The following is a 13,762-nucleotide window of genomic DNA, read 5'->3' on the forward strand; positions in this document are numbered from 1 at the left end:
CATTACAGGTTGGTCTCACACACTGTTGCTGGGCAGTCTGAACCACCAGCTTGCCATCCAGGCACAGACTGCTCTGCTTTTTTTTAAACATCCAGTGTGTATACTGGCATCAATGGAATGTAATATGATAAGTATGTTATCTTTAGTGTATTATCACTTGAAAATAAGAAGTGCTGCATTTTTGTTACCTTAGAATGAGCTCTTTATATCTAGACTGGGAGCCAGTCTTCGTCTATGGAGATTGCCATGTTTCACTGTCATGTTTCTACAGTAACCCGGAATGAACAAACCAAAAACTGGCTCCAAATAGGGCCATTCAGGTTTTTGCGTAGTTAGCAGACCCTCCTCAAAGAGAGCATCAGAAAACACTGATTTCTTTTCTTTTTTGAGAAACTGCTTTCTTCAGTGTCTTTACCACTTTAAATCACTGCTTCCGTTTGTTTTGCAAAGGCAAGGGGACCGTTGCAGATAATTTGGCTCCCCGTAAAAACTCCTAAATGTCTGGATTAGAAATAAGGTGTGCACTCGTTAGCAGGTGCTGGGCTAGCGGCCTGTCGCTGACATGCCAAACAGCATTGGAGAGATGCTGATTTATAACGTGAAACTGCTTTATTCAGTGTTTTTAATTGGTTTTAATCACTGTGTCTGTTTGTTTTGGAGAGGAAGAAACCTCTGCTGATAATTTGTCTCCCGGTAAAAACCTCCTGAACAGTGAACTCTGAAGGAATTCTAACCGGGAGAAGTTTCGTCTGGTTGCAATCTGCAATCCTCACCCCTAAATCTTATACACTGTTCCTTTAAGGAAATAAAATTTACAGTGGCATGCTGGACAGCCAACACAAATTACTGGGGAAGCTATTCCCACAGAACTTTTACCGCATTAGGAAATTCAATGAAAATTAGTTAAGAGGAACATGCATTCAATCTTTACACACACCCTACGTCAATAATCCATCCACTCCCTTGGATCCAATATGTCTTGTGCTGCACTACCTGGTAGATACTTGGCACCATTTACTTAATTCTCTCATGGAGCAGCCCTGACATCGCACTCCTCTGAGAGGCCTGCGAGAACACAGTGTACTTTAAAAGGCAAAAAAATCTGCTGACGTAAAGTTTAGATGTGGTATTGCTCCATAAATCCATGGCTATATAAACAGACCGGCTTATACTGATGCATTGGCACTAAACACACCTTATAAACATTAGAATCAAGGAACTACACTTCAGATTGTTTGCCTGACTATTATGGCAGTTAAAAGAACAGAAAGTGTCAAGGTGAGTAAAATATAGACTGAGCTGCATTAGAGCACAGACACCAGTGTAGCAGTGTTTGGAGGAATACTTGAAGCAACCCTGCAGATAACCTTGGAATCTCAGCTTCATAAGTCCCTTCATGTGGCAGACAGAGCTTCAAACTCTGTCATTACATTTACATACAAACACAAACAGTGAGGCACGTCTATTTTCTCATTTTTGGTCCATCGCATTGTGACCACGACCAGACAATCAGCTTAGGGAAGATTAAAAGCAAAAGAGAGAGATGCTCTCACTTCCATCCGACTCGCAAAGATGGAGAACAGCTTGTCCTGTGCCCAACACGTTTTTGCTTCGTCACTGCTGTGAGCCTGCGCACCCTCCCCCACCTTTGTCCACCCAGCAATCAAAAAGCTGGAGCTGACAGGCATGCGCGCATACACACATACGCCTCCATGCATTTCTCAAATATTAATGTCAGAGTGTACAACACATGTAATGTCTCAATGACATGTATTGCCATAACAGTGACAGTATCAGCAAGCAGCTGGCTAGACAGCCCTGATGTAGCAGGTTAACAGTGTGTACGTGGAGGTAAGAGCGTGCAGGCCTAGTTTCTTAAGCACTAAAATAAGGTTTTAATCGTCTGGGGAGAGTATGACTAAAAAACTTCCTTCCAGAGATTTCTGCAAGTGAATGAATGAAAAAGTAGAATAGGTAGAGAAAAATACACAGGCACACTCTTCATGAATAAGTGTCTGGTTGCCATGGATACAACAACCTCTTTTTAGAGTCCCCTTCTCTCTAAAGCTTTTGGAAACAATTTGCTGTCTTCACTCACCAGATTATTTATTTAATCTGACCAGAGCTTTGTCCTAGAGATGTGCAGATTAGAGATCCACTACATGATGCAGAGGTGACCTCCCGGAGATGTGCAAAACATGTGTCTGCTTTGAAGTGTCCAGTTACTTGCTGTTTTGGACGTATCAAATGAGGCAAAACACAGTTTGGCACAGTGTCTGAAATGTGAAGAATGTCACGTAGTAAGAAAAGGACGAGGGAGGGTGAAAACAGAGACAGTAATGATGGGGCAGAATGAAAAGCAGCAAATATGTAATGAAAAACAATCAAGTTGTGTTAGGCAGTGCAGTCTCAGTAATGGGTCAAGGTCAAAGATGGCAGAGTGTGACAAATCTTTTCAAATGCACTTCCTTTCTCCCTGTCCTCTCTCTCTCAGACTATGTTAATATTTCATAGACCACCATGTTCTAAATGATCACTCCCATTTTAGTCTTGGGCTGTACTCGAGGAGCTGAGGAATCTAGGCGAGGGGCGCATTTTTGACAAGTATTCAAAAATTCATCAAAACCTACAGTCTGTAGCATACAGAAACGTGAACAGATATCTCTTTATAGGCATGTTTAAGATATTGATTCCTCTTAAAGGAATGCTTCACCTGCCAAATGGTCATTTGTATATGAATTATTCACCCAGTGTTACTTTGAATTCATGAAGAAAAACTTTCTTCGCATGCCACCACAGTGAACGCAGAATCCAAAAACAGCCAACAGCCAAACTATATCAAAACAATTGTTTACAAACTGTTGGTGCAGGATAATTTAAGTCTCATTTATCCAAGTGTATGCTCTGAACCTCCCAAACAGGCAACTCTTTCTGACAGGGAAATTAACTGAAAGTGGAACTTAATATATGCTCTCTTCAAAGCCAGACTCCACTGACAAAAATAGTAATTTCACCTCACAGAACATGGGAGTTGCTGGTCTACCACTGCCTCGATTAGTTGGGTTGTTTGTGTTGTTGTGTGACTTTGGTGAATCCAAACAAACCCTTTAAAACACCAAAGTCACACAATAACACAAACTAACTAATCAAGGCAAAGTTAAATTGCTGTTTTAATCAGTGGACTTTGGCTTTGAAGAGAGCATGGATAAGCTTCACTTTCAGTTCAGTTTCCCATCATAAGGACTGTCTGTTTGGGAAGTACTGAGCATACAACTGGATAAATGAGACTTTGATTATACTGCAGGAGTTGTTTCACACAGAAAACAGCTTAAACTGGAGTATGATTCAAAGGCAACATATCTTCAAACAAGAAAATCTTGATCTGTGTGCAGGTACGTACAGACAAAGATTTTGGAGCACAAAAAATGCCAGCTATCCTTTTGTTTAAATGCCAAAATACAACCTGCTCTTTCTAACAGTGTTGCATTTTGTACTCTATCAGGACACTGTGGTCATGAGATCTCCCTCAGTGTCAAAACATACTAACTGTGTCACTTCCTGTGAAGTTTTCAGGGTGTTACTGCCTTGATGTCAGGCAGACCCCCATCACATGTACCGAAGAGAGTGTAAGAAGTTATATAGCCTAAAGCATATCCCAAAAGCTTTTGGCTGTACTTACACTCTTTATTCATTTAGCTAGTGGGTGTAATAGAATCTGAGTCATGGAAAAATCTTAACCAATTCAATTAGGCTTTTTATAGTTCCATTTGGTGCAGACAACATATCACAGAGGGAGATAAACATGATATATTGGAGATAAAAGGAACAGTAACTGAAGACGTTTTTTCCAATCACAACAATAGCCACAATGATGGGAACGTAGCACAACACTGCAGCCTTCTACCACAGAAGAAGACTGACAGCGTTGTGATCCACAGAAGTAACAGAGGATACTAAATTATAGAGACACTGACGCAGAAGAGGAACTGCCGACTCAGCTGCACCACAGACATATTAAAAGCGAGATCATAAATAGTGTAAAGCCTGACCATGTATGGTCTCTAAGGACCAGAAGAGGAACTCGCAGCTGTGTTCTTACTGATCTACTTGATAAGTTCTTTCTCTGGAAGAAACAGTGATGGAAATTAAAGTAGGGGTAGGGTTTTCCCAATATCAACGTCAATTGTGGTTGAAAATGCTGTGATGTTAGCATTACACTGTGCACTGCTAAAATGCTTTATTGTTGGTCTGTTGGTTGGTTGGTCCACCTTTTCGGTCCAGACTAAAATATCTCCACAACTACTGAATAGATAACCATGATTATTCTAGACTTTAGTTGCCAGATGATGAATCGTAAAGACTTTGGTGATCACTTGACTTTTCCTCCAGCGTCACACATTGAATTAGATTAATAATACTGAGTGAAATGTCTCAAGAACTAGTGGATAGATTGCTGTAATATTTGGTATTACCATTTATGTTCTTCTCAGGATGAACTGTAATGACTTTGGTGATGCCTTAACTTTACATCTAGCTCATTCATCAGGCTAAAATCTTGTCAAATACTTTGGTTTAAGACCAAATACCTGCTAAACTAATAACATTCCCATCAGCCTCAGCTTTCTGTTTAGTGCTAATTAGAAAATATTAGCAGGGTTTCCCTCATATTAATTTATTTCTGGCAGCCCACCACAATTGAAACATCTGCCGCCATGTTTTGATTTCCCATTTTTGAAGGCAGACTGTTCATTAGGTGCACTGTTGGAATATACATACCCTCCAGTTATTCATTGTACCAACCCTCGCAGTGCAGAGCATAGTCTGGGCAAAGGCGGAGCAGCAGAACGTCAGGCACAGTGAAACTGAAACTAAACGGTTCATTGTTTATGTTTAACTCACAAATAGCTTCTCCTCTTATCACTCAATCAGATCTGATCAGCTCTGATCGGATTCAAAACTCCACACACTGCTGCTGAGGTAAAAAAGAACTCAATAAGAGTTTCGACTGTGCTACGCTCATGGACCCTACAAATTTGTTTTGAGAGGGGATACAGACTAATACGCAAGGACACACCGTGCAAGAAAAAAAAAACACTGGTTAGCATGCTAACATGCTAAACTAGATGGTGAACATGGTGAACATTATATCTGCTAAACATCAGCATGTTAGCATTGCCATTGTAGGCATGTTAGCATGCTGATGCTTGATTCATCACAAAGCACCGCTGTGCTCGGGTATAGACTCTTAAGGCCTTTACACACCGGGGGCGTGATGAGTAAACCACATGAAAGTTCAAAATACTCACCTGCTGATATTACACATCCAAACTATTCCTATTAGCGATATGAATTTGTAACAGTTGCAACACTTGTTCAATAAAAGTTTTTGATGCAAATAGATTTGTCAGCTGTGATGCTAACTAATATTGCCAGGATGGTATTGACCCACAGCAGCACCTGTCTGGGGTTAGCTTTTGCATTGTCTACATTGCTGTTAGCTATTTTATTAAGTTTCCTCTTCGTGAACTGCTCTGAATGAATTTAAGTTTCCTCTGGTAAAGACTTACAAAATGTATATGTCTAGGGCTTTTATTGTGAAAGGTAAGAATGGAAAGAGTGGATTATTTCAAGACTGAAAGGTGAAACAAGTTTGCGTTTTCGGTGCAGACTACAGAGCCTCTATGTTGGTATTAATCCTCAAAAGCAACGTAATTAGTTAATGCTTTTATTTATGGTGCTAAACCTCAGAAAAATCAACCTTGTTCCAAAGAAAAATTATGCCTCTTTTTCGCAGCATAATATTTACATTTTGCATCAATAATATGGGATGGCTGGCAGGTGAATGTCAAAGTATTTAGTATTTACTTGAGAGGCTTGGCCAAAGTTAATAAATAGCCTATTAATCAGGCAATTAAAAGCTCAAACAGTGGACTGTGGACATCACTCATAGGTCGGAAGCTAACTTGTGCATCATCAGCTAATTTAGGCTCAGGGACAGGAGGCAAAGGCCACTCTGTTGTTCCTAAACCGCCAACCTTTTGACCTCTCTGTCTCAAGATGCAAACTTAGAGAAACACCTGTTCTACATCAGTCATCGGCCCCTGTACATCCCAGTACCACAAAATCCTCAATGCAGGTTCTCCACTGCAGTGAACATACTTCACCGCTCTAAGGCAGCATTGAGGAGCGCACAGTGTGCTCCTCACAGCAGAACATGCATCTTACACATCTTACTCCTCTCCTCGCTGCCAATCAACACACTGGCAGCTCAAGGCCTTCAATACAACAGAGCTGAGTGATGAGAGTAATAAAGTAGCTTTTCATTGTCACACGCACGAGAAGACCCAGAGGTAATTCAATTATTTGTATGTGGAGTGTGGAGAGAGTGTGGGCTTCTCACTAATAACTGCAGCGCTCACGTGTGTCGACCAACACGCCCACCCCCCCATCCCCCACAGATTGTCCGGCAGGCACACACATGCAGGCGAGTTAGCTAAGGCAGGGTTTTAATACACACCCATCACAAACAAAACACCCAAATAAAAGCCTGTGGACTTACAAAGCAGTTGAGCATGGAGCAGGACACCCTTCCTGCGAGGCTCATGTCGAGGAGAGGCAGGGCTGTGCCTGGATGACACGCAGCCTACAGAGCAGCAGCACGACCAGAGCACGAGGAGCCGGCATAACCATTCTTCTCCCAGCCGGAGCCCGTCCACCCCTCGTCCGCTCCAAACCCCTCTGCCTGCCGCCCCTCTCCCCCCCCCCACACCTTTTCCCCCTTCTCAAGAGGTGCTGTGGTCTGACACGCCAGTCCCGACTCTCATTTAGGAACCCACCCCACCCCCCCACCACTCCCAGAGTGGGGAGAGAGAGCACGCTGGTGTTTGAACACAGCCCTTGTTGCACTGCTGAGAGAGGGAGGATAGTCCATAAACACAAAGAAGAGCGGCGGTCCACACGATCAGCTGAGTCACAACTGAGGAGAACACAAAAGTGATAAAATCACTGCAGATGTGCAATCTCAAATGTAGCAAACAGATGGGGGGGGAACTGCTAGAAGAGAGAGCAGGAGAGAAAGGAAGACAGAGGGAACTGCCTGATGCTAAGCTCCACCCTCTGCATGCGCATCTACCTCTCTCTCTCACATTCACGTGCCCACATTTCTCCCCTTGTCTCCCTCTCATCTTTTACTCCTCCCCCACTCCCTCCTTGTTCACCCTTCACCGATATCTCCTCATTAATTCGCTTCTCCCTCAGCAACAAGGCGGTAAAGCTCAGAGGATGCCGCCGGCAACCAGAAGATGCTCCGACTGCCATGCATGCACCATATGATCAGCCGCAGTATTCTGTACGCTGGCAGCTGTGTGCACACAAAACACTACCTGAAGCAAACTCATACACACAGACGGAGCACGAAGAGACACCCCATCCAGTGGTAGGACACTATCCCATCACAAAACCGTTGCATTGGCTGCGACTGATGTAGTGCAGGAGGCAAGGACAGAGGAGGGAGGGTGTGTGTATGCGGAGATCTCCAGTGACACAGCATTCTACAGACACAAATTCTCCCTCACCTGTCTCTCAGTGTCTTTTTGGCACTGTCCTACACAAGTGCGGTGCATCTTTGCAGTAACGTAGCTGCAGCACATTACTGTACTAATAAGAGAAGGTCAGTGGATGAACATAGTGTACACATACAGTCTCCAGCATACTACAGGGGGGACATGCAGCCCTTCCCCCTCTTACCCGAGCCTCCTCCCTGGCAGAGTCGTGACAGCCACTTGCCTTCAACTGTATGACCCCACATTATGTAACATGTATAGCGTAGTATAGCCTGGATGCACAAAGCAGCACTATTGAAATGGGATTTATATTACTGAGAAGGTGCTGTAATGTCATTCTGACATGGTGGAGCCTCATTTCAACAGGATGAATTTCCATAGGCGGTGTGGTTATTGTAATGATTTATTGTGGTAATGTATAATCCATGTAAAGAAACTATTCAACCCAAGTATATGTTTCCACTTCACCCCAGAATCAGGTTTTAGGGGTCTTACAATTCAATTCTCACTCGAAAAGACACAGAATCTGTTGCCGTTCATACGTCTCCATTAGCCCTTTTCCATGCACACGTGCTGGCTTGGTTTGACTTTGTGCGTCAGCCAAGCGCTGCAGGGATCTCCATCTCTATACAACAGGGGTACCCGCTTGAAGGTGTGTCTTGAACCGATGACGCGCTTGTGACCCAACGAAACGTTCCTGTGTTTTCCTGTCTGCCCCATCGGTGTAACCCCATGTCTAGACTGCCAGCATATTTTCACTCGCCCGAACAGATAGCCTAGGCTCTCGTTTTTTAGAGGTGATTTGAGATGAGCTTTCCTGCTCTCTCTTATTGTTAGTGTTTACCAAAGTCCTTCTGCTGTTCTCTGCTACTTACCAAGACAGAAAAGTCATTGCTGTCATGTTATAGCCTGTTTCTATGTATCCTTTAATGCAACATTTAAACTTTATGCCCTCAATGTCAAATATTTTATTGTGTTATTGAAAATGATATAAAAAAAAACAGTTTTTAAAGTATTCTAGTTTGAAATTCCAGTATCGTGACAACCCTTTGGCCTGACCCTAGAGATGGTCCATCTCAGGCAAAAAAAGCATGTTTAAACGGATAGTGGAAACACAAACCAAGCAGCATAGTTTGACTTGGCGCAGCTAAAAGTGCCAAAGAAAAAGTCTTGCAAGTAACCACTCAAAGCACTTTACAACACAAACCAGCATTCACCCTTTCACACACACACATTCAGTCACTGGTGGCAGAGGCTACCGTGCAAGGTGCCACCTGCTCATCAGAAGTGATAACCAGACACAGATGGCATAGCCATCAGGAGCATTCGGGGTTCAGTATCTTGCCCAAGGACACCTCGACATCTAAACTGCAGGGGATCGAACTACAACTGCTCTACCTCCTGAGCCACAGTCACCCAGTGAAGACAGAAATTAAAGTCCATTGGTGAGTATTGTACATGGAAGCTGACTCTATCTGTAAGTGCTTCAATTTCTGATTAGAATATTATTTGGCTGTTTGGTTTTCTCATTTGAGACGTACTCATTTTTCCCCAAGATAGACTGCAAAACATTCTTTGCTCATCTTCAATTCTGCGTCAGTTTTAGAAATCATGGGTCCAGCTGCAAGCAGAACATGTATATAACTGTCCAGTGGGAAAATTAGCTTATTCTATAACATCTATCAACATGTTGGACTCAGAATAATTACGTTATATTAGGTTATTATATTCTATTTAGCACATCCAAATTAAATTTAAAAACAATGCCCATTGTATGACAGCTTGGTGAGACGCCTGCCAAGCTGCAGACCACTGTTCAAGACAGAACCACATTTTTAATTTCTTTTTAAGTGAGTGATCGCTGTTTCCATGGCTTTTTATGCACCAAACATGGGTGTTTCTTTGGGAACCAGTGACTGTGCTTCAAGCGGCTTTTTAGGCATGAAAAGCAGTTGTTTTTTCAGAGACATCAATGGCATTTCTAGCAGGGATTGTGTCTCCCAAACTGCGTATTTTAGAGCAAAAAGTCAACCACAGCACTAAATTTTCAACGAATCTGCTACATAATAACAAGCAAATGTGATATATCCTTGGTTTGGAGAAATGTACAATGCCAACCCTTTTCTGGTGATTCGGTTGCATCATTTTTTACTGCCTAGTCAAATCATCTTTAATCATACTTTAGTATGGCAATATATTAGAAGGGAGAGCCTCATTGCTGCAGGAGGCATGACGCATTGCACTCGTGTGCAGTATGACTTCAATCTCATCAGGTAAATGGACTCTGAACTATTAAACGCACTTCCACAAATCAAGCAGAACCTTGCCAAGAATCACTTTCATGTCATGTGGAAAACCTGTGACCCGTTACATTTATTATGCTCAAGCGGAATGGAGAAGTGAAATAAAGTATTATGCATTACACTTAAGCTCGAATGCACCAGCTTTACGAGAAAGAAAAATGCACTCTGTAGAAGCCATGCCAGCTCCTCTGTCTTGTGATGTGTGACAGAGAAATCGCTCAGCAACTAACTTAGTGTGATGTGTTTATTTCTTTGGCAAAATCCCAGTGATTGAGACTTCATATCCTGGACAAGTGCAGCCTCATCAGGCTTGGAAGTGAGAGAGGCTCTCTCTTGATGAGATTACCGAGACTATAAAACAAGATTCTTGAAGTCTTTATTCAGACTGTTAGTATAAACTCAGCAGGCATGTCATTCAAAATTCAACTATACTAAGATGAAAGAGTGTTGTTGTTTTCTTTTTAACACTAAATCTTTGAAAGTGTACAGCTTTCAAATAATTTCCCAGTGTATCCACATTCATCCAGGAAAAAAAAGCTGGATAGATGGACATTTGAAGATTGCAGCTTTAGTCATGACAAGTGGGCCCACAGTCCGAACACTGGGCTTCAAATGCCCCCCTCTCTCTGTCCGCCCAGCTCCACCCAAGCTGCCCACAAAAGTGAGCGCCAGATTTGGCCTCTTGTGTCTCAGGTTTTATTTTAGGAAAGGAGGGCAGCGAGTCACAAACACAGAGTGTCAGCCCACATGTTGACACACTGCTATTGAAGTAGGATATGAATAATACATGAGGCATTAGGCGTCTATATGGAGCTATTCAAACTCCAGAAAATATTTGCACATTTGTGTTTTAGGTGTCTTTAAATGCAGTTATTTTATTGGACTTTAACAAAGCCATACAAGCAATAACCTGTAACTATTCAGCAAACTGCAGTCTACAACACATGTTTTCAAACCAATTCCAGTCTTTTTGTGGGTAAAATGATTGCAGTTTTCTGTGTTGTGTCCTCTATGTAAGAAGTGTTTTGTTGCAGTTAGCTGTGACAACTCTGGCCTTTTATCCTAAAGCAGGATTAAGCTTAGAGGGATAGTTCAGATTTTTCAAATTGGAGTTGAATGAGTAGATGGCGGTCGGCACGCCACCAGTTTGGAGAAGCATGCAGAAGCGTCGACACAGGGCCTAAGCAATGTACTGCTGTGGACGTGGGCAGCAATGAAACATATTTTATCTACCTTAACAAAAAAAAAAATCAATATCAGATTAAGTGTAAGTGTGCTTTATTGAGAGTGTTTTCACTGCTTTACCTTGCCATCAGACACCCTGTTCCAATGGGGAATCTGTGAAAAGCTTAGTTCCCCATCTATGCTCTCATCAAAGCCAGACTCCATTGAGAAGAACAGTAATTATGGCTCGCTGAACAGAGGAGCTGCTGGTCTACTCCTGCCTCAATCATTTAGCTAGTGTAATTGTGTGACTTTGGTGAATCTGAACTAACTCTTTTCACTGCCAAAGTCACACAAAAACACCCAAGAAATAACTGACTGAGGGTGCAGTAGACCAGAAGCTCCTGTGTAAAACAATGTTAAAATCACTGTTTTTCTCAATGGAGTCTGGCTTTAAAGAGAGCTACATCACAGTTTTATTTCCCCATTGGAAATCAATGTCTGACAGCAAGGTGAAGCAGTGAAAATATTCCAAATTAAGCATATGCTGAAAGTGATATTGATTATTTTTTTAGGTGACTAAAATCAGTTTTGCTGCTCCCCCCTCCACAGCTGTACATTACCTAGTTTCTATGACGCACTCCAGCCTGCTGCTTCAAACTGCGGTTGTGTCGACTGACATCTACTGCAGGTAATTCATTGACTATAGATAAGTACTTCATACAACTCCACTTCAAAAAATCCAAACTATCCCTTCAATATGATGCATTACAAGCAAACATAGGGTGTCCAATATGCAGACCACAAGTGTCACCCCCCAAAACTGTGTATCAGAACACTCCTAACATACAGTTCCGGGTAACAGGCTGTATTAAAAAAACACATTCAGCACTGAACAAAACATTAAAGTTACTACGATTTGAACTGAATGAAAAAAAAGAAAAGGAAACCAAACACTGACGGCCAGACGTCAGGAACCAGAGCAGGGTCAAACGGTGCTAGAAGCCAAAGTCCCTCAAGGAGCACGGCAGTCAAATCATTAACAACAACAACCTGGAATGAACCCTCTGACTCCAACTACAACCCTCGCTGCAAGCTACTGGTGTCCAGTCAGTGCGTTTAAAAACAAGCACACACACAGGTGATGTAATCCTTATGTAAGCAGGTAACATCATATGGGGCAGTGACACAGGAACACCCATCTTTGCATGGTGTTCCCCACAACCCCACCAAGGTAGCATTACAATGCATCCTGGGTACTGAGGACAGGGTAAAACAACCCCATTGTCCTCGTTTCCATGCTTGCATTATCCGGTGAACAATACGGCAGCGTGAGTGGACAACAGTATGAACTCAATACTTCCCGTTTTGTTTCAGTGAAAAAGCCGGAGGCTGGGAAGCAATTAAACGCGGCTTCACAAGAAGGATTAAAGGGATCATATTACCTGTGGAACAAACTGCTGGAACAAATGTCTCACATCCCACCTGAGAAAACAACCCTTAGATTAACAACAACTGAGGACAGACGGAAATATCATTAGCTGTGGCCACACAGCAACTTACAAATGACCTACTATTATAGTTTTACACCATACTCCTAAAAATAACAACCGCTTATTCATGTTGCACAAATATTACGAATGTCTGTGTATCAGCTCATCATAGAGTAACTTAAATGAACACTTCACCCCCAAATCACCATTTGTATATCAATTACTCACCCTGTGTTAAGACTCCACATTGAACGAAGAATCCAAAAATGGAGAAAAGTAATGCAGAATTTAAGTCATGTCAAAGGGGACCTGGTTTAACATCAGCAAACTATATCAAAACATCTGTTGACAAACTCACACACAACTTGTGCAGCATAATCCAAGTCTCATTTATCCAGTCACATGCTCAGCACTTCCCAAAAAGGCAGCCCTTTCTGACAGGGAGATGAGAAACTGAAAATAAAACTTACCTATGCTCTCTTCAAAGCCAGACTCCACTGACAAAAATGGAAATTTTACCTTGCTGGATACGGGAGCTGCTGGTCTACCACTCCCTCGATCAGCTAGTTTATTTGAGTTATTGTGTTTCTTTGGAGTTTTAAAGGGTTAGTTTGGATTCATCAAAGTCAAACAAAAACAAACACTGACTAACTGATCGAGGCAGCAGTAGACCAGCACCTCCCATGTTCAGTGAGCTAAAATTACTGTTTTTGTCAATGGAGTCTGGCTTTGAAAAGAGCATAGAAATTTCAGCTTCAATTCTGTTTCCCATCTGATAGCACTGTCTGTTTGGGAGATATACAACTGAATAAATGAGACTTAGATTATACTGCACGAGTTGTGGGAGTTTGTAAACTGATGTTTTGGTATAGTTTTGCTGTTATAAAACATGGTTCCCTATGACTTCAGTACAGGAAGAACTTTTTCAGTTTTTGGACGCTTCATTCATCGTGGAGACGTGGGAAAAACAAAGTTTGCGTCACAAAATCAACGTAAAGTGGGATGAATAACTAACATACAAATGATCCTTTCGGGGGTGAAATATTCTTCTAAGTTCAAATATGGGTTTTGCTGATCTCCAGTGATTGAACTGTTGCTGTTGCAGTGATGTAGAAGAGTACTCTAAGGTGTCTTAAAAGGTGGGTCTAGGACAGCACCTTAGATATATGTTGGTCTCGAGATTCTCTGTGAGCTCCAATCTCATGTCAGTTTCTTCCGTTAGTTACCTCTTCAGTACTTA

The 13,762-nt window shown here is 42.2% G+C and overlaps 1 protein-coding gene across 4 annotated transcripts in view; it reads right to left on the minus strand.

Moving 5' to 3' along the window:
- mtmr4 (myotubularin related protein 4) overlaps positions 1-13,762 on the minus strand; it is a 67,431-nt gene that overhangs the window by 39,682 nt on the left and 13,987 nt on the right. For 2 of the 4 annotated variants that reach the window (XM_049592137.1, XM_049592136.1), the window contains exon 1: positions 6,560-6,742. The exons of the other annotated variants lie outside the window; for them this stretch is intronic. In XM_049592137.1, coding sequence (XP_049448094.1) covers positions 6,560-6,604 — 45 coding nt within the window. In that variant the 5' untranslated portion in view covers positions 6,605-6,742. Of the gene's footprint in view, positions 1-6,559; positions 6,743-13,762 lie in introns of those variants that run through there. 4 annotated transcript variants of the gene reach the window in all.

Source organism: Epinephelus fuscoguttatus, linkage group LG12 (assembly GCF_011397635.1).
Source record: "Epinephelus fuscoguttatus linkage group LG12, E.fuscoguttatus.final_Chr_v1".
NCBI classification, from domain to species: domain Eukaryota; kingdom Metazoa; phylum Chordata; class Actinopteri; order Perciformes; family Serranidae; genus Epinephelus; species Epinephelus fuscoguttatus.